Here is a 21,738-nt window from a genome sequence, read left to right as displayed (position 1 = left end):
GTTTGTTAAAAATAGCCTCGGTAGATAACCCTCTTCGTCATCCGGAATTTTTAATCAACCAGCACCATCCCGGTCCCGTCAGTGCCGGATACCAAAGAGTTTCCTGTATTGGCACCTGGTGTCTCACAGCTCACAAGTGAGCATCAGCAGATGGTGGAGACAGGGTCAGCAGTGGAGAGGAAAAATGCACCAAAATAACTTCAAGAATTATATAGGAAAAATGTATCCAAATAATTTCCCTAAAAAACTTGTGCTCTTTTATGTTTGACTTACCTAAGCAGTTTACCTTTAACAGTACTTCCACTCAAACATTGGGAGATTCAGTGGGATTACTAAAGGCCCTGATCAGCGTGTAGCAAAAATTTGAAATGAGGTGAAATAATGTATGTGTACAGCATAAAGGAAAATATTGATGGGGTAGCTTACAAATGGAACTGGGAGAAAGCGACCATCGCCCAATTTCCCAGCCTCCAATGTCCAAATCCCACTGACACCACCAATATTTCCAGGCAGGAAATTGACCTTAATATGTACCATAATGGATGAAGTAAATATACTGTAAACAAGACAGCGTTTCAGATGGGTTTAAAAAGTGACCTATTCTGAGGGCTGTATTGTATCAATGAATGTTTCAAAAACATAAACAGAGCTCAAGATATTTAATCCTTTCCAGTTTTATAAATGTCTCAGAATTTAGATTTACATATCCTAATCTGTCTCCTGTATTTATTGCATAGTAAATTGTTATTAATAAACTGTTGGTAAAATGATCATATATAAAAGAATTTTAAAATCTGTTGTGTAAAGAATGAATATGATTAATATTGCTATTGGTCAGCACTATATTGATTTACAGTTTGAAATATATATGAAGCATAGGAAAACAGCCACTCCTAAGAAGTGGCATCAAAAATGAAAAGAAGGAATTAAAACTGTTAGAGATTGTGCGAATATGAATGCAACAATATTGTCCCTAAATATTAATTTTCCAATTTCAGAATCTTAGACAATGGTGGATTGATCATCCCTACAAATGTGGACTGGTTCGCAGGAGGTTCATTGAAACTGATTTGATCTTGATTGGTACCCCAGTTTGTCTCCATGTCCCCCAACGAATATGGGAAGTAAGTGATTTGTCTGTCACTAGGTGAGCCCCATTCAGGTTGGCCAGGCCACATTGATTAAACCACCAGCCAGTTTTATTCTGATGAACACTGCAGCTGTCGACAGAACTTCCTTGTATATTACACTGTGGTTTGCAACCATCATTGTCACGATCAAAAGTACTGAAGAGCATTCCATTCTCGTCATCCTGCGTTCCAAACCCTCGGAAAGCATCCCCTGGATAAATGGAAAATATGCCATTAGAATCCTATAAAGCAGAATGCTTTGTGTGAAAATGTGGCTTCTTCACATTGTTATATTGTGCATATACTATAGAGAGAATTAAATCTAATTCATGAAATAATACTATATTTTTGATAATCCACTCACCCATATGGCCTACTACTTATAACAATGCACTTTAGCTTAGTAAATTCATCAATCGCATCATAATTACTAAAAAAAGAAAAAGTTGTTTGCAGGTGTATTGGAAAAGCATACATGATCCCTTTTTGATTTGGAGCTTGTCTGTTGTGGTGTCATTCTATACGTATTTGTGACTGTGTCCTAAGTATATATTATTCTACATGTTTTCCATTAATAATTTAGAGATTGAGGTTTAACAGCAAGCTTTTCACTTTTATTAGATATTCCTGTTATATTATTTCCCTGAAGTAGGTACGTTATATACCTAAACCACAACCCTAAAGAAATTAAAGAACACCAAAAGAATGCACCCGTCTTGTATTCTGGGGTAATATCCCTGCAAAAGGCTTGGTGACACAATTTACTAATAAACTAATACCATCTCCAAAGAACAGTATAAATCTCGCTTAAGAAAAAGCAATCAAGATCCTTAGTCGGTAACTACACTTAATAATAGAAGTGACTGGATTCTGAGGTCCTCATGTTCCATTAGGAGTTTCATTAAATTATATTGTTTGCCTATATAAGAACAGTGATTGCACTTCAAAACTAATCTATTTGTTGTAAAGGTTTTGGGATGCCCTGAGGATGTGATTGACACTATATAAATGCAAGATCTTTCTTTCTCATTGGGATCCAATGTTGAGAACACGAAAATCAAAGCACAAATTCAGAACCACATTTTATTCCCTAAATCCTTCTGCTAACATATCAATTAAAAATACACAAAATCATTGTAATTTCCTAAAGGTACATTCGTTTTAATCGATAAAATTACTTTAAATGGATTCCTGATCTGGAATAGTTTGCTGTGAAGCACATACAATTTTTGGCTTTCTAATTCATGAAATCTAGAAGGACAGGAGGAGTTAAAAGCATTGTCCAAGCCACTGTTAGAAGATTAATTAACATATACAAAAGTCTTATGTTGGGGCAGCATAGTGCATTGCTGGTACGCTAAAGTAATAAGTAGGTGAAATTCTTGATGCAAAGTGGATGGAAAAGAGACATCCTTTACCTTAATAAGCATCAATAAATAATAAATTAGTAAATTCTAAAACTGAATGATTCACATAACCGTGTGACACACTTGTTGTCACTTTTACTTTGAGAATGCTGCCACAAACACTTTTAATTCATAATTAACATAACAACAGTTAATTTTTAACATTGAATTCACAATTAAAAATTCACTCAGTATCTTTGTTATAACCTTAGGATACAATTCATAACTCACAAAGATTACTCCGGTGCAGTTAAGTAGTTAATTTGTTTGGAAAAACAACACTCAACCACTTCCATTATTGTCTGAAGTGAAATAGCATCGCATATGATAACTTATATTTCTGAGGAGAAATTTTCTCTGTTTTCTCAATTGTAAATTCTATCAGTCACATAATTATTCTGAGGTTTTGCTCAGGCAAATTCAGGGTACTAATTGAAAGGCCTTTGCAATTCAGTAAAAAAAAGTATGGGCAAGCAAGTTGTAACTGGTACTGAAAACATAAATTGCTGTCTGGAGGTGATGTGCTCTATATTTTGAGAGTATGTATTCCACCCAATCTCATAGATACATAGATACATAGAAGATAGGAGCAGGAGTAGGCCATTCGGCCCTTCGTGCCTGCTCCGCCATTTAATGAGATCATGGCTGATCCTTTAATTCAGTATCCCGTCCCCGCCTTCTCTCCGTAACCCTTAACCCCTTTTGCCCGTAGAAATATATCTAATTCCCTCTTAAATATATTTAATGAGCTGGCGTACACTGCCCTCTGTGGCAATGAGTTCCACAGGTTCACCACTCTCTGAGTGAAGAAATTCCCCCTCATCTCTGTCCTAAATGGTTTAGCCCTTATCCTTAAATTATGTCCTCTAGTTCTGTTCTCACCCGCCAAGGGAAACATTCCTTCTGCATCCAGTCTGTCTAGACCTGTCAGAATTTTATACACTTCTATGAGGTCCCCTCTCAATCTTCTAAACTCCAGTGTGTACATCCCTAAACTACATAGTCTCTCCTCATAGGTCATTCCCGCCATTCCTGGTATCAGCCTGGTGAATCGCCGCTGCACCCCCTCCATGGCAAGAACATCCTTCCTCAGATGAGGCGACCAAAACTGTACACAGTACTCGAGGTGTGGTCTCACCAGTGCCCTGTACAGCTGCAGCAAGGTATCCCTGTTCCTGTATTCTAACCCTTTTGCTATGAAGGCCAGCATACCGTTTGCCTTCTTGACCGCCTGTTGCACCTGCATGCTCGCCTTCAGTGACTGGTGTACAAGAACACCCAGGTCTCTCTGTACTTCCCCCTCTCCCAATCTATTGCCATTTAAATAATAATTTGCCCTCCCGTTCCTGCACCCAAGGTGGATAACTTCGCACTTGTCCACATTATAGTGCATCTGCCATTTATCCGCCCAATCGCCCAGTCTGTCCAAATCGCTCTGGAGCTTCCTGGTCTCTTCCTCTGAGCCCACCCCACCTCCTAGTTTAGTGTCGTCTGCAAATTTGGAAATGCTGCATCCGACTCCCTGATCCAGGTCATTAATGTAAATTGTGAACAGCTGGGGGCCCAGGACAGATCCCTGTGGTACCCCACTTGTTACTGCCTGCCATTCAGAAAATGAGCCGTTTATTCCAACTCTCTGTTTTCTATCTGACAGCCAGTTCCCTATCCACGCCAAAACTTTCCCCTTTATCCCATGAGCCTCAATTTTCCATGCTAATCTTTTATGTGGGACCTTATCGAAGGCCTTTTGGAAGTCCAGGTACACCACATCTACTGGCTCTCCCCCATCTATTCTACCAGTTACTCCCTCAAAAAATTCCAATAGATTAGTCAAGCACGATTTACCCTTTGTAAATCCATGTTGACTCTGTCCTATCCTGTCCCCATTTGCTAAGTGCTCCGCTATTTCATCCTTAATGATGGACTCCAGCATTTTGCCCACAACTGATGTAAGGCTTACAGGTCTGTAATTACCTGCTTTTTCCCTACCCCCCTTTTTGAATAGTGGGGTAACGTTAGCTACCCTCCAATCCATCGGCACTGTTCCCGAGTCTAATGAATTCTGAAAAATCATCCTTAGTGCATCCGCTATCTCTAGGGCCACCTCCTTCAGTACCCTAGGATGCATGTTATCAGGCCCTGGGGATTTGTCCACCTTCAATCCCTTTAGCTTCCTTAACACCATATCCTTAGAGATATTGATTTGCGTCAGTTCCTCCTTTGCCAATGTCCCTATTTTTCCCGATATCCCAGGGAGGTTTTTTGTGTCTTCCTTCGTAAAGACTGACCCAAAGTATGCATTTAGTTGATCTGCCATTTCCTTATTTCCCATTATATATTCCCCCGTATCTGACTGCAATGGACCAACTTTGGTTTTCACCAGTCTTTTCCTTTTGATATATTTATAAAAGCTTTTGGAGTTAGTTTTTATATTTTCCGCCAGCTTGTTTTCGTAAGCTATTTTGCCCCTCTTGATCATGCCCTTTGCCTTCCGTTGCTCTATCTTAAACTGTTCCCAATCTTCCGCTCTGGCGCTTTTTTTGGCTATTTTATACGCCCTATCTTTGGATTTTATGCTGTCTCTAATTTCCCCTGTTATCCACGGTTGAGTCACCTTTTTAGATTTCCTTTTATGCCAGATTGGTATAAATCTCATTTATGAAGTCAATGTTGAGACTGTGTCTTATACTCGCAAATGTCATTCCTTATGTCAGATATGACTTAATGGCTTATGGCATCAATTGAATATACATAGGTTCTTTTAGGTGAAATCACAGAAGAATCTACAAAGAGCCTAAAATAATCATACCAGCAGTTCCAGTAAATTGACCTAAGTGTATTTTGAACTGTTCACTTTCATCATCAATATAAAAATCCTCATAAGATGCATAAGCTGTATTTTCATTATTTGCTTCGAAGGCCATAAGAAGACTGAACTTGGTGTTTTTCTGATTCACTATGTGGAAGATATTTCTGAGCCCCAGCCAGAACTCTCCTGTTTAAAAGAAGAAAGTAAATTTGTGATGAAAATATGAAACTTGTTCTCTTGACTCTAAAATGTAAATAAAAACAAAAAGTGCAAGTCTGCCAGCATCTATAATGAGGACTAACAGGATAGCACTTTAGTTGTAGAGCCTGCATCAGAAAAGGAATCTGCCAAAGGCTGAATACATGATATAGGACTGAACAACAGATAAAGATCAAGAATCAAAAATACCGGCTGCAAAATTCGGCTGTTTAGCGGCCGCTATTTTGGCGCTACGAGTGCTGTTTTGGATGCAAAATGGTGTCCGCGCGCACACACTTCTGGTGCGAGTCACACTGGATACCATCTAGGTGAGGGCATTAGCACAGGTGCAGTGAACGTCAGCCAGAAGCATGTATAGTAGGCACATTGTGACGTACATGCTGATTTGACGCCAGCGCTGCCATTTTGGAGCTCAATGCTCCAGCTAGCGCCCTCTCTTAAACACGCACAGCTAAACACGCGTTCAGCAGCAGGAAGAACCCCCCCCCCCACCCCACCAGCTCTATTTAAAAGGATCATCAACTACTTAACAGGTTAGTTGCTGATTGATTTCTACTGGCTGTTGCTGCGTTTGTAGAAATGTTTAGTGGTTTCTAGAGTTCTTTAAGGTTGCTACAGGGAGTGGTGTGGCAGGTGCTGAAGGACTTTGTCTTGACTTCAAGGATTCTGTACAGACCACTCCCAGACATGGGTGCAGCAGTAGGCATTCCCCTTGGCCTACAGCATGACAGGGAGAATGAGCAGAGGCGACACAGAGCAGGGCAAGCTGCTGGAAGAGGGAGGAGGAGGAGGGGGAGAAGGACTCTCAGTTGGAGGCCATATCTACCCAGGGAGCAATACACCTACCTGAACCTCAGCAAGGAACAGCAGTGTGTCAGACATCTGCACTTCACTAAGGACGCGTTCACTAAAATCTGCCACCTGCTGCAGCTACATCTGCAATCTTAGAGCAGGCTGAGGACCGCATTGCCAGTGGCTGTGAAGGTGACAGTGGCCATGGACTTTTATGCGTCGGGCTGCTTCCAGGCTGGAGCTGGAGATATTTGCAACATCTCCCAGTTTGCCGTCCACTGTTGCATAAGGGAGGTAACTGAGGCTCTGTATTCCAAGAGAGCTGAATACATTTCATTCTCTCTGGCCAGAGAGCAGCAGGCAGAGCGAGCACGTGGCTTTGCGAGGATTGCAGGCTTCGCCATGGTGCAGGGTGCCATTGACTGCACGCACGTCACTTTGCGGGCACCGCATGTAAACTCTGAGATGCAATGCAACCAAAAGGGATTCCACTCCCTCAACGTCCAGCTGGTGTGCGGCCATACTCAGCGAATCATGCAGGTGAATGCCCAGTACCCTGGCAGCAGTCAATCTGCAGCAGTCTGCTGTGCCATCTGCATTTGAGCCACCACAGAAAAACCAAAGCGTGGCTACTGGGCAACAAGGGCTATCTGTTAATGACATAGCTCATGACTCCAATGCGCAACCCACGCACATGTGGGCGACATGTATACAACAAAAGCCATGCTGCCACACAAAATATCATAGAGCACACCATTGGTGTGCTGAAGCAATGCTTCCGCTGCCTGGACCGGTCTGGAGAAGCCCTGCAGTACTCTGCAGAGCGGATGTCAAGATTCGTGATAGTCTGCTTCATGCTGCACAACCTCACCATCATGAGAGCACAGCCCTTGCCACCAGCTATACACCGACCAGCTGAGGAGCAGGAGCAGGAACAGGAGGAGGAGGAGGAGGAGGAGGAAGAAAAGGAAGGGGGGAGGCAACCTAGTCAGTCCCTTTCTGGCCGGGTTGTCTCGTGACCGACTCATCCAACTGTGATACCAGTAAATGCAAACCCAATTCCACATTCACCAACAGTCCCACACCTTACTATCCCTTCATTACTGACCATCACTGTGTCCACTTGGCTACAATGCAAAAATAAAAGCCAACATAAAGTAAATATTCCAAACCAAATTTATACATCAAACTATGTCATATTGCACACAAACGTCAACTAATCACCCCTGTGCATTCCCTTAGTGCCTGTCTTCCGTGTGCCTTTGCTTATCCTAGCACTCCTATGCAATATTACCCCAGTGGCTGCAGCATGGCTGGTGGAAGGCTGCTGACTTTCAGTGGGGGGGACTGCAGATGGCCTTGGAGGATGACTTCAAGCATCTCTGGGCCTAGAAGGCCCAGCTTTGGATTGCACCATCTCGGCATGGGCTGCAGCAGCCTGGCTGACAGGCAACAGCAAGGACACTGGCAGAGTGGCAGGAGTGGGAGGACGAATGCTGTTATCCTGACAGAGGACAGCAGGTTCGTGCTCCACTGCCACTCCCCCAGCAACCTTAGCAATCTGTTGGAGGACAGATTACTGGACTGCTGTGACACCCTGCAAGCCTCTTTAAACACTGGTATCCGCAGCAATGATGGTAGCAGTCTGAGTTTGTGTGGCAGCAAGCTGAGCCTGTATGGGAGCAGTCAGAGCTTCCACTGCAGCACCCAGATGTTGGGTGGCTTTTGCTTGTGCTGCAATGGAAGCTGAGACATCGGCCATCAAACATTGCATCACGGTTGGCTCCTCAAGTGTGCCAGGGCAGGAAAGCAACCTGCACCCCTGAAGAATGGCCGCATTAAAAAAAATAAAATGGAGATTTATCAATCCCCTTACACAGGAGGCAAAGGGAAGACTGCATGACGTCTGGGAATGAACTAGGCACCCCCTCACCCCCACCCCCATTCTATGACGAAGGTAGGTGCCAAAGACGTTCCAATAGAGGTGCATGTGCCTGCTGACCCCGGAATTCTGGCAAGGTCAGCACTGGTGGGTACTGGCGGGCATAATTCCAGTGTAACTGCCAGAGTTTGCATACGTAGATTTCATATTGTGCAACACAAGTTATCTCCATTACATGTGAAAAGTCATCAATTACATTTTCTAACAGGACACATCCAAGTTTAATGTTAATGGTGTTGAAAATCCATAGGAGGTATATCCCAACGTAAGTGCTGAAATGTACCCTCCAGGAAACTTCACAACTGATCCTGCTAAATTCTGTTTTACATTTCAATAACAAGTGCCCGCGCCACTAGGGGTGCATCTAGAGTACCTGTCTTTGGAAACATGATGGAAAGTCCAGTGGAGATTGCTGGGCCAGGGAGAAGGATGTCTCCTGCAGCTTCCTTTATAAGGGGGACACATTTAAATATTTTTGTTAAAAAGGTTCTTCTTCAGTGGTCCAGGCTGTGGTCCCTTCCTGAAACCAAGGTGGGGTCCACCAACACACTTTGGCTGGTCAGTACATCAGGTCTCATCAAACATAATGGTACCGATGAAACATCAAGCATCTCTGAGGGCCAGAAAAGCAGAAATTCCCAATGTAGGGAGCCCCCATTTCTTCCCATTCCTGTGTCAATGGCATTGCTTGGGGCTATAAAGGCTCTGCCCCCAACGGGCCATACACTAAACTCCCAGGGACTCCACAAAACCAGCATAATTTGCAACCGTTACAGCCCACTCCTGTGAGTTGGAGGGTCCATGGAGTGTTAGCCTTAATATTTTTGCACACTACAAGTTTGTAGCATAAGAATTGAAATGGCTAAAAACATGTTTTATTCCTCCTGACTGTTGAATGCATACCACCAAGGTCACCGAAGCCATCCATGTACTCTGCCCAAGTTCGTACAAATTCAATGGTTCCATCAATCCGTTTCTGAATCACAGTCCAGCCACCACCCATGTAGTCCATTTCACAGAACACCTACAATGTAAAATAACTGTAGCTATGTTTTAGAAATAGGTAACTGTCCTGAGGAGGAAAAGGTCAAAACAAGTTATTGCAAACATGTTTTTGATTGAGAGATCCAGTTGAAGTAGCAAAGGCCATAGTGCAGGAGACTGCCAAGGTTGAAAGAATGAAAGCGAAATCATGGTCAATCAGGAAGTAGTATTAGCTAAATATAAGCTTGGGTCTTAAAAGCCTGTTTGATGGAGGAAAGACCCATAGGAGGTTATTAGATCCACCATTGTGAAGCTTTGAGAAAGAATAAATTACAATGGGAGACTGTACGATGAGTCTTGATTTCATGACAATAAAAAGAACAGGAACAGCTTGTAGGACAGCATATTTACAGCTTGGGGGAAGAAGAAAGGAAAGTTTAGAGCAGCATTGGCTATCGTAGAATTGATGCAATATGGAAAGATAAGAAAGATTGCAATGGAGAAAGAAAGAGCTTAGAACCAAGAGGTAAGAGAAGAATGTAACAACATTTTTCTTCTCCCAATAATTGCTCCACAATTAGTCATAATAACAATTGTAAATTATTCCTTTTGCTCCTCATGCCCCTCTGTCATTGCCATCTTCCACCCCATGTCTAACTTCCCTTGCGTCTTCAAAGTCCTTGAAATTGTTGCCACCTCTTAAATCCATGCCCATCACTCCCGTAAGTCCCTGTTTGAATTTCTCCAATCAATTTTCTGCCCTCCATGCCACTGAAATGGCCCCATTCAGTCACAAATTACATTCTCTGTCCTGTGGGAGCCGGCTGCTCCCATCTCCATTTTGCTGCTGGTTTACCGAACCCTGGGAAACCCAGCTGGCAGTTGTTAAATTTAAATCAGGCTCTCAACTGCACTGTGGGAGCCTGATTAAAATATTGTAATGAAGTGTCCTGCCTCTCCAAGACAGGCCACATGCATGTTAGGCAATCCACCGCCATAAAAATGGCAACAGGTGCATACGCGGTGGGTTGAGGACGTGTTCCCTGATTTAAAATTTTTAATACACCCCCCAACCCTCCCCCACCCATCATGGGAAGGTTAATATCAACCCCATGGAGTCAGCTTCCACATGTGCGCTGATGACAACTAGCTCTACCTCTCCACCACTTGTATCGATCCCTCCATTGCTTTAATGCTGTCAGACTGTTTGTCTTACAGCCAGTCTTGAATGAGCCACAATTTACACCAACTAATCATTGGGAAGATCAAAGCCATTGGCCGCGATTTCCCCTGCCTCGGCGGGTTCATGGCGTGCGACGTCAGTGTCAGCTCCTGACCCTGCTGCTGGCTCCATCCCACTGTGTAGAATGATTTTATGTTGATTGGGCTTGTTAAGCCCGCCCAGTGCATTTGCCGGCCAATTGAAGAAAGCAGGTCAGATTACGTCATTTGATGACACGTCATCAGCAGGTTTCCTTAAAGGGACCATGCGCAAATTGATTTTGACAGTTGTGCTGTCAGTGTTCTACAGCATAGAGGTACTGCAAACACTGACAAGCACTGCACAGAGGTGCACCGCTGCACCCAGGCTCTCCCATGACTCGCTCCATATGCTTATGGAAGGACTCACAGCACACAGGGAGGTTCTCTTTTCTTCCAATGGGCGGAAGATGCCTCCCCAGGAGACCAACACAGCCTGGTTGCACATTGCAGAGGAGGACACAAGCAGGGATGTCATCAGGAGGACCAGGCTGCAGTGGTGCAAACCTTTCAATTATCTCAGTAGATCACAAAACGTTACTGCAAAGCCACACTCAACTTCATCCTGTTGGCCACTCATCACATCCCCATCACTCTGCCTTCCCTACCCTACTCCTGAACCTTCTTAGTCACACCAACTTACCTTGCACCTCCACCATCCCTCTCTATCTACATTATCACATCCCCATCTCACTAGCTACCCTTCACACTCCCCCTCATCCTAGTCCAATCATACCAACTAACAGCACACTTGGGTGTTTTAGCCAATGTTCATATAAAGTTTCTGTTAATGTGGTGTCAAACAATGAAACCTTTATTTTCAACACTTTGCATTCTCGGACAGATTTGTGTGCACCTTTGGAAGTGGCTTAGTGCGTTGCAGTGAACGGTGAGACATAACGGTACCGCCCACAATGCTGATGTGTGTGAAAGGAATGGCTCGGGCATTGTAGGGATGCTTTATGGTGTTGGTGTGAGATGGTGCCAATCTGGAGTATCATGTGGCAGCCAAGGTGTACAGCATCAAGTGAAGTAAATCTGTCCATGGTGAGGCCATCCCTGGCCTCCCGGGCAGCAATGTGGTTGGGTGCAGATGCCCTCTGTCCTGTGCAGCATCAGTTGATTGCGAGAAGGTTGGTGTTGTTGTTGGTGCTGCTGGTGTGCCTGATGCTGCTAGTGTTGGAGCTGATTGTGGTGGGATTCGAAGGACCAAGGTGAGATCATTTCAAGGACACCGATGCTGATGTAATAGATGTCAGGTGAACTTGAGATGACAGAAGCGATCTGTCAATGGTGAGAGAGGTTGTTCCAATCAGGTGACACAGGATACAAAGGTTGCTCCAAACGCTTGCAACCTGCATAAAGCTCAATCTGTCTTCCAAATGCAGTAAGCAAAAGCTTCTGAGCTTGGAAAGTGAACAGCTGTGAGATGGGAGCTTTTATAACACATTTGCAGCTATCAAGTAAGGAAATGATTCCATGGTCATACAACTCCCGACCTCCTTACCTGACATGATCCCCGAGCAGCATGGACCCCGCGGGCAACCTCGGAAAATGGTAAGGTAAGCTCAAAATACTTTTTAATGGGCTGTTAACAAGGTCATAATTACCTGAATTGCCTCCCCCGCCACTGTGTGTCAGGTCTGTTAAGCCCTGGCAGATCCGACATCGCGTGACGGCAGGTTGAAGCGGGGTCCCGACCCTCTGTCAAAAAATGTTTTCCCACCCAACCCCGCCACCGAACACGCCCGCTAACCCCCCAAAAAAATCCCTCCATTGTCTTTGGACACTGCTACAAACTCCATCCCCCTCCCCGTCCACTGTCTCAAGCTGAACCAGACAGTTCACAACTTAAGCGGCATATTCAACCCCCAGCTGAGCTTACAAACCTGTATGCTCTCCACCACAAAGGCCAGCTACTTCCACCACTAACACTGCACCCCCTCTACCCGTACCTCAGCCCATCTGCCATTGAAACCCTCATCCATGTCTTTGTCACTTCCCAACTTGCCTATTCCAATGCTGCCAAGGTCTGCCTCCCATTTTCCATCTTCTGTAAACTTTTGCTTATCTAAAACTCTGCTGCTTGTGTTCAATCTTCATTCATCACCCCTGTCCTTGCTAAACTACATTGGCTCCCAGTTCCCCAAAGCCTCAAATTTAAAATTCTTGCCCTTGTTGTTAAATCCCTCAAGTTAAAAAGCAAACTTTAGTTATACAGCCAGTTGCAGAGACTACCTAAATTGGCTTTTCCTTTCTAAATCTATCCACATTTGAACTTTCAGTGGGAATATTAGAGGGATGGAATATCATTGCTAATAATTTTGTCTCAGGAATATTAATACATAATGGCCCAGAAATTCGGGTCGGGGGCTTCCCGTGGGTGCAAGCCCCCGATCTGCACTTACCTTGCGCGCCGGCCATTGTGCTGTGGGCTCCCGTGGAATTCTGATCCGGGGCTTGGTCCAGCTGCTGGCGCGCAGTGCTTGCGTATCCCAGGGGCGCAGTTAGTTCGATGCGTCCCCTGGGATCACGTGGGCCATGGGCAGCCAATCGGGGCAGGGAATGCTCCATTCATAAGTCTGACAGGAAGTGCTGGGTGGGCTCAACAAGGTCAATCAAGTTAAAATCGCATGGATTGGCCGCATCTCGATGGAGGCGGGACTGCAACCCCGAAATTGTAGTCCCGCCTCCTTCCCGACTTCTGAATGAAAATCACCCCCGTAGTCTCATAAAGTGTTTACACTATACCTATCAAAAGTTCCTGTCCCTTAAAGGGGATTGAGTTATTTAAAAAAAAACTAGTGTAGGGGGGTGAAATTTAACTTTGGTGAGGGCACAAAACAGTGGTAGCAGATTGCCCGCCCATTATATTCCTGACACGATTTTCCTTTAAAGGAAAATTGGAAGGAGTGTATAATGGGCAGCCGATCATTTTGCGCCCCCATCAAAATTGATTTTCACCCATGTATACGTCATAATTTGTCCACCCATTAGCCGGAAGGATGCAGAAAGTTTCCAAGATGGTTGTTGGGAGATTTCTAGAAAGGACAGAAAGTTAACAGAAGTCCTAAAGAACTTTTGAAACAATTCTTCACAAAGCAGCGAGACTGTTAAGTGTTAAAGTGGGCAGATAATGCTTAATTGAACAGCAGTGATACTGCTAAAGTGTATCCCAGCAGTTGTTAATTGCTTAAGTCTCTGAACCCAGAGAATGAAATATCAGTATACGATAAAGGTAACTTACGTGCAAGGTTAGGTAAGCTAGCACAAGAAGATGATGACCAAAGAAAGAAGACAATAACCATGGATTGCAACTAGTCAAAGGCGTGCACTGAGGTGATGCCGAGAAATTCCAAAGGAAGGCAGAGCCACACTACAGCAGTCAACCTACTAAAAGGAAGCAGATGTATGTTTTATGCTGATATTACAGAAGAATAACTAAACGCTGGCAAACTTACTAGAGACACATTGATTACAAACTGTGAACTTGTCATTTTGGACATTGACCTTTGCTCTCTGATACTGTTATTAAGTAAAACCCAGCTAAGGTTGAGATATTGTGATACACGGCATCATTACTCAGCACTGTTAGGAGAGATCACAAGATAATTACAGGTCAGGAAGGCCTTTTGGCAAATCCTGGGTACATCTAGAAAGACTCTAAAGTCCCCCATTGCAGCATCTAATTGTTTCTTAAATAATACCAATGTTTTTGTCTCCACTACTCTATTCATAAATTGAAATGTGGAGAAAATTGAGGGGAAAGAAATATGGGAAACTTCCCACTGGCCTGATTATCCAGACCATTACACCTAAGAATGCTGTTGTTTGGATTTCAAAAATGAATACGTGGATCAACTAAACTAAAATTATTAATTAATCATAAAGGAAAGCACATCGCTATAAGTTCACTCTTTTATATCCATTCAAGTAACTGCCCTACTTAGGGAATTCATGATATCTTCCTCATTCTAGTTCTTAGTTGCTTCAGGAGGAAATCTCATCCATAGTATACAGTGTCCTAGTGTAACTTATGTGTAGATTTTTGAAGTCAAATTCTTAGCAAGCAGGTTCTTTATATGTATTGTGTGATATATACTTGGATTATTTAATTTTGCTTATTCTTGTATTATTTTAAATATTCAAAGCATTATAAATACTGAAGGAGTTTGTTAGCTTCTACAATGATTTTTAAATACATTATAGACAGAGAATAAAGGATGAAAAATCAGGGAAGTAACAGAATCCGAGACTTATAAGTACCTCAAATGGGTAATCAGCTCCCTCTGGTTGTATTATGTAGATTCCACTTGGTGTTCTGGATATAGAGCCTACAGTGTCCTTAATATCAGTGCAGTCAAATCCTGCAACAATTATAAACAAACAACATTTTCAGCTGTTGTTAATATGTAGAAGTTTGGCAAAAACTGTGTTGTTACTCCAAAGTAATGTAATTTCCCTCCCTTAGTTTTGATCTACATTGGAACTACTTTAGAGAATACATTCAATCAGATAAAACAAGAAAAACTAACAGACACAATTAAATTGCATATGTATTGCTTTTTAGATATAAACCAATATATCACAAATAAAACATAAACTGATTCAGGTACATAATCTACTTTTGTGAATTTTAAATGAATGTGCAAAAAACATGCAGCTATTCTGTCTGTATCTATTCGTGTACGTGGATATGGAGATTATTTTCATTTTGGGCAGATGACAGGAGGGACAGTGAGTCCTTGCCATGAGGCCCAAGCCATTTTGAGGGCTGGGCCTCATTTGCTTACACATTAGGGAGCCTGCCCTGGGAGGACAGAAAATTGCTGCTGCACACTTCAGGCGCCTCCAGCAATGATAAAGACAAAATCATTTTTTTTAAGTTTTAAAAATTCCCAGCAGAGGGAATGTATTCAATTTAAATTTTAAATTCCCCCACATCCACCGTAGCAACAATGACTACCAGGAATGCAAGGGCGCACCTCACATCTAGCATTGGTATAGCATTAATGATTGTTCGTATGTCATATGATGTTTTCCCATTATTAATGCATCTCGTGAATACACATGTCCACATTTTGCCTGACGTATTTACATCCAATGGAAAATCTTAGAAGTGGGACAGGCTGTGGGGAGCCAGCGGAATGGCTCCTTGCCCAAATTGCCACTCCCGTCCACCCCAGATCCACCCAAAATCGGGAAGACACAGCAAAAGATTGGCCTTAATACAAGAAATACTAATTTCTTACATACCAATAAGTACAGTAGTCTAGCATCAGTACAGTAACTATGGTTTCAGTGCACTTCTAGCACTGACTGATTGCTGTCACTCACCATGTGACTGCACTGGTCTGGTAGGAAGTTGCTCAATATTGGTTGTCAGAAAGTGTGAATTTAAAAGAAGGACACTGCTCATCAGTTCCCTCACCTGTTAAAGAGGTTCATACATTCATGATAAACATTTGAAGATTCTTTATCACCTATATTTCATCTTAGAAAAATTAAAGGAGCTTTTACAATAAATACTATTCCACTTTCCAGTTTTATAATCCTGCACACTCTAATATCCAGATTAAACAATCCCTTAAAATATTTTGGCTAGAACTACCCTGATGGCTCAGCCTGAGCAATGCAAAGCAAAGGAGTCTCCGGTTCGATCGCTAGTCTGTGCTACAGATGGCCTCATAACTCCTGGGTTGGGAAGAGAGACATCAGCCAGCGTTCCGGCTCTTGATTTCTAGAAAGTATGGATGCTGGGCAATAACAACAGTTGACACCAGGCTTACATATGAAGAAGCATTATTTGGCAAGGTATCTTAGCATGGCCTGCATCATTCAAACATTACCACAGCTTAGTTTATATGTTCAGGGGATGGTGGGGAATTGACATTTTATTTTTAAAACTATCATGGATTACCAGTGTGGGAGGGGGAAGTAAAAAGATTTCTTTTACATTCTACTTTATAAATGCATTTACAATTTTGCTACACCTAGAAATTCTCCCACTTGGCTGTGTTATTATCTACTTCACACTTATATAACCTCAAAAATTGAACTAACTGTTTCAAACTAAATAGAATATATCTCGTGGTAGTGATTTTACCTGGTTTGCAAGATAGTCCAAGGACTGTTGCTGATTTTCCATCATATTTCGAATAAGTTTCCTGGTGTTTCTTGTGTATGAAACAATATTCGCATGCAAATTTCCTTTTAAAAAATTAAGTTAATATATTTATTCTTTACAGGTATGATCTCTTGACATATTTCAAAACTACAGTTTCAGGTGAAACATTTTTTTTACACAAAGAGTTGTGAAGCTGTGGAATGCACTACCAGAGTGTGAACATTGAAGAATAGGTTCAGTGGGTGGTTGAACGAAAGGGGAAATAAAGGTTCATGGGAACAAGGCATGAGATTGCTCGTGTAGAGTTTAAGCAACAACACACAGTGTTAGGGCCGAACAGCCTGTTTCTGTGTTGTAATTTCTTTGTAATTCCATATAAATGGACTTAAGAATGGCCTACACCATGCCAGGGTCTACACTTAATGTAATATGTATGGAATATCAGCGGCATGGCTCCACATGACAATTCTCTTACCTATGGAACTCTCTTCCAGACAGTATTGTTGCCTGGAACGCTTCTGTAAGCAGAAATTTAAACCATCACCTGCTGAAGTAGGATTTCTGGAGGGCATGTTAGGTTATGCAAAACCTGTGCACAGCATACTGGTACTCCAGTACAATTTCTCTAAGTTTTTGTGTGCCCAGCAACCACCAGGGTCAATTCTGTGAGACATCTGCCCTTTTTACAGCTGTCTCCAGCTGCAACCTCGTTTGCCACCTATTACAAAAATGGATTTCCTGACAGTGCAATGAGCACATCAAAGTTATAACTCTGTAAGGGATTGTGATTTCTTGTCAGTATGTCTATATTGCCAGAAAATATGTGCATGACAACATCTAGCTTAGCAAGAGTACAAGCTTCACTGTAAGTTAAGGCCAGCCTAATTTACTACATCACACACAAATCCTTGAATTCTCAAACTATTTTTATTTGCAGTATGGCTGAATTATTGTCTATATATTTGCAATTCCAAAATTGGCTCATATTTTGGAGATTGAGCATCTAAATTAAAAATATAAACTTTATTCAAATTTTCTGCATCAGAACCCATGTCAGTAAGTGCTTTGAATATCAAATCAGGGTCTCTAATTGTTGTTGAACTGGGAAGAACTGAGCTCTATAAATACATACAGTGATGTCTTATTAACCCAACCTTAGCTAATTCAATCCGTTAGCATAATTTGCATCACTTTGGGTTAATTATCAAGTGAACTACACTTGATTATTATTGTTTAATATAAGCAGTTTGCAGTCATCAAAAAGATTGGATTTAGCTATTACTGTACATTCATACATCACAAACAGAATACATTACATACTGCACATATAATATTTTTCTTCTTTTGACATTCTTCCTGGCATCTCACATGGTACAACACAGTCCATGGTTTTGTTTGAAATACTTGCGGGATTGTGGTGGCTTCTGGCTTTAGGTTCAGCTTCATTTTTGCTTGGTTGATTGAAGTTTGCTACAGAGCTATTTAAACTTGGAACGATTTCTTCAGTACCCTGTTCAGCAGAGAAATATTTAAATTGCTGTTATCTACGCAGTGGCTGAGTCTGTACCTTAATAATAAGACCTTTCTAGCAATTTTTAAATTATGTAAGCAAATGCACTTAACTTAAACAATTGCATCACATCAGTTGGCAAGTAATAAATGTTAATACACATAAGAACATAAGAAATAGGAGCAGGAGTAGGCCATTTGGCCCTCGGAGCCTGTTCCGCCATTCAATAATTCATGGCTGATCTTCTACCTCAACTCCACTTTCCTGCACTATCCCCATATCCCTTGATTCCCTTAATATCCAAAAATCTATCGATCTCTGTCTTGAATATACTCAACAACTGAGCATTCACAGCCCTCTGGGATAGAGAATTCCAAAGATTCACAACCCTTTGAGTGAAGACATTTCTCCTCATCTCAGTCCTAAATGGCCGACCCTTTATTCTGAGACTGTGATTCTTGGTTCTAGACTCCCCAGCCAGGGGAAACATCCTCCCTGCATCTACCCTGTCAAGCCCTGTAAGAATTTTATATGTTTCATTGGGCTCACCTCTCATTCTTCTAAGTTCTAGGGAATACAGATCTAGTCTACTCAATCTCTCCTCATAGGACACGCCCTCCATCCCAGGAATCACTCTGGTGCACCTTTGTTGCACTCCCTCTAAGGCAAATATATCCTTCCTTCGATAAGGAGACCAAAACCGCACAAAGTACTCCAGGTTTGGTCTCACCAAGGCCCTATATAATTGCAGTAAGACTTCTTTACTCTTATACTCCAATCCTTTTATAATAAAGGGCAACATACCATTTGTTTTACTAATTGCTTGCTGTACCTGCATGTTAACTTTCTGTGATTCATGCACAAGGACACCCAGGTCCCTCTGAATACCAACATTTCCCAATCTCTCACCATTTTTTATTTTTCTATTTTTTCTACCAAAGTGGATTACTTCACATTTCTCCACATTATACTCCATCTGCCATGTTCTTGCCCACTCATTTAACCTGTCTACATCCCTTTGCAGCCTCTTTGCCTCCTCCTCAAAACTTACTTTCCACCTAGCTTTGTATCATCAGCAAACTTGGATACATTACAGGGGAAACATCCTCCCAGATCTACCCTGTCCCCTCATCTAAGTCATTGATATAGATTATAAATAACTGGGGCCCAAGCACTGATCCTTGCAGTACCCCACTAGTTACAGCCTGCCAATATGAAAATGACCCATTTATTCCTGCTCTCTGTTTTCTGTCCATACACACATTACAGAGCAGCACATTGTTGTACCACTCACCTCAATGGCACCCCAGATGCACCCTAAACATTGTGGATATTTGGAGCCAGTATCTCCAACAATACAGCATTCTGTCATTACTGCAGTCTAGATTTGTATACTAACTCTTGGAGTGGAGCTCAAACACATAATCTTCTGATTCAGAAGCAAGAGTACTACCAGTTGAGCCAAAACACTTCACTAAAAAGAGATCAACCCTAAATCAAATGAAAACGCAGAAACATCAGATAAAAGAATCGAAGTGAAGAAAGATGAAGATTATTAGTAATTATGACTTAACTAAAGTGCAGGAAATCATCAGAAACAGAACAATATGAAGGAATGAATGTCTGCTTATGATAACTTTAAAAAAAAACTAGTTCTGACATTTTTTTTAACTAGTGTAAGAATGTACTCCAAAACCAATGTTAAATGCCACTTACATATATCTCTACTTAATCTGAAATGTGCACGAAGAAAATTAAGTTTCTTAACATTATCTAGTAAAAGGTAAACCAAAGACCGAGAGCATAAAACTCAAGAACTGCCAAATAACAGCTTAAAGTATTTGTTACCATGGAATTAAGCGACAGCGTGTTGTTTCCCACAGATGATACTTCTGAGATGAAACAGATAAGGATTTGTGTGATCGTTGTAATCTCCCACAGCCTCATTTTGATTTTAACTCAATTATTAACTTTCTACAGCAGTACAGGTTCTGGTTCAAGCACAATCTTTCTGATAAAATGGTCGTTTCACATCTGAGCAGGAGGGAATGTGGCCAACAGCAGATTCACATCTGGTAATAATCAGGAAAGTGTTTGAATTGCATTATTTTTCAAAGTAAGTACAAAATTAAATATAAAACAATGTGATAAGAAATTTATACCTATTCTTCTATTCACACACATTCTGGTCTTCATTTTCAAATTTGTAAATGAGCAATACAACAGAAGATTAATTCTCAAAACCTTGATAAAAAGGACTCTATTTTTAACGTTCAAAACAAATCGCGCACAGATGCTATATGAACCCTTATTGGAGATAGAATGAAACAACCACAGGGTTTTTTTTTTAAACTTCTTTCTTCCCTTCCCTTCAACTCAATCTGGCTGCAGCAAGTGTTATGGAGGCTATACTAGGGTACACTAAGTGCATCCAGTTTTTATTTTTGGAGACAAGATTGTTACAATTCGGACTTGCGCCCAATACTTTTATTAGTTCTCGCAGCAAAAGGCAATGTTCATGCTTCCTATCATCTGAAACTTAACCTTATCTGTTTGCCATGTGGCAAATAATTCTCCATTTTATTGTAATCTTGCTACTGGATAGTATATAGGATTCTACCACATCTCAACTTACTTCACATAAGCAAATAATATGCATGAGATGTAAAACAACAACAACTTGCATTTATATAGTGCTTTCAATGTAGCAAAACATTCCAAGGCACTTAACAAGAGTGCTATCAATAAAAATGTTGACACCAAGCCACAGAAGGAGAATTCAGGACAGATGAATGAAATCTTGGTCAAAGAGGTAGGTTTCAAGGAGCATCTTAAAGGAGGAGAGACAGGTAGAGAGGTGGAAAGGTTTAGGGAGGGAACTCCAAAGCTTACGGCCGAGGCAGCTGAAAGCACGGCCACCAATGGTGGAGCAATTAAAGTCGATATACAGTCCAATACAATGCTTTAAGTCTGGAAACAGTTCACAAGCAAACAAGCCAGTTAGACAAGATCATTTGGAATCACCTTGCAGACTTAATATGAAGTCATATAAAATTCTTAGAGGGCTTGGCGGTGTAGATGCTGAGAGGTTGTTTCCCCTGGTTGGAGGTCATATATATATGGGCTAGAAATTGGGCTCCTTTGCACCTCCCGTTAGTGTTGGATCCGTGGTTCAGTGGATAAATAATCACACGGATGCTGTACATTAACAAATAACAGGTCTTTACTGGAGGAGGGTAATCTCTAGACTGGGGGTACAGGGGCATGCGCAAAGCTTATATACCGGTGTGGTCACTGCCGGTACTACAGTATACAGGAGCTGTAAAAGTAGTTCTGACTTAAAGGCACATACACTACAATTCCTCCCCTTTTAGATTAGTAATACCCCCCTAATATTCAAATAACAATTAACATTTCAACTTGTACATTAAACAACAAAAGTCCATTTATAGATTCAGTCTTTGGGGCGGCTTCCTGACCCTTTCGGGATAGCGCCTTTCCAGAGGTTCTTGTTCTTGGTGCAGAGGCGATTCTGACCCCTTTTCATCGGGTAGTTCAT

General features: G+C 41.9%; 1 protein-coding gene across 1 annotated transcript; it reads right to left on the bottom strand.

Annotated features, from left to right (window-relative positions):
• Positions 1 to 726: 726 nt before the first annotated feature.
• angptl5 (angiopoietin-like 5) lies at positions 727 to 20,216 on the bottom strand. The gene is made up of 8 exons (XM_085999921.1): positions 20,028 to 20,216; positions 17,990 to 18,179; positions 16,649 to 16,752; positions 15,880 to 15,973; positions 14,809 to 14,909; positions 9,202 to 9,322; positions 5,346 to 5,531; positions 727 to 1,341 (listed from the first exon to the last, which is right to left on the bottom strand). The coding sequence occupies exons 1-8, from the start codon at positions 20,124 to 20,126 to the stop codon at positions 1,028 to 1,030; spliced, it is 1,209 nt and encodes a 402-aa protein (XP_085856047.1). The 5' UTR covers positions 20,127 to 20,216; the 3' UTR covers positions 727 to 1,027.
• Positions 20,217 to 21,738: the final 1,522 nt, after the last annotated feature.

Source organism: Somniosus microcephalus, chromosome 10 (genome assembly GCF_052327205.1).
Source record: "Somniosus microcephalus isolate GS21.2 chromosome 10, FLI_Smic_1.0, whole genome shotgun sequence".
NCBI classification, from domain to species: Eukaryota; Metazoa; Chordata; class Chondrichthyes; order Squaliformes; family Somniosidae; genus Somniosus; species Somniosus microcephalus.
Note: the sequence above shows the minus strand (reverse complement) of the source record. Positions and strands in the feature narration are given on the sequence as shown.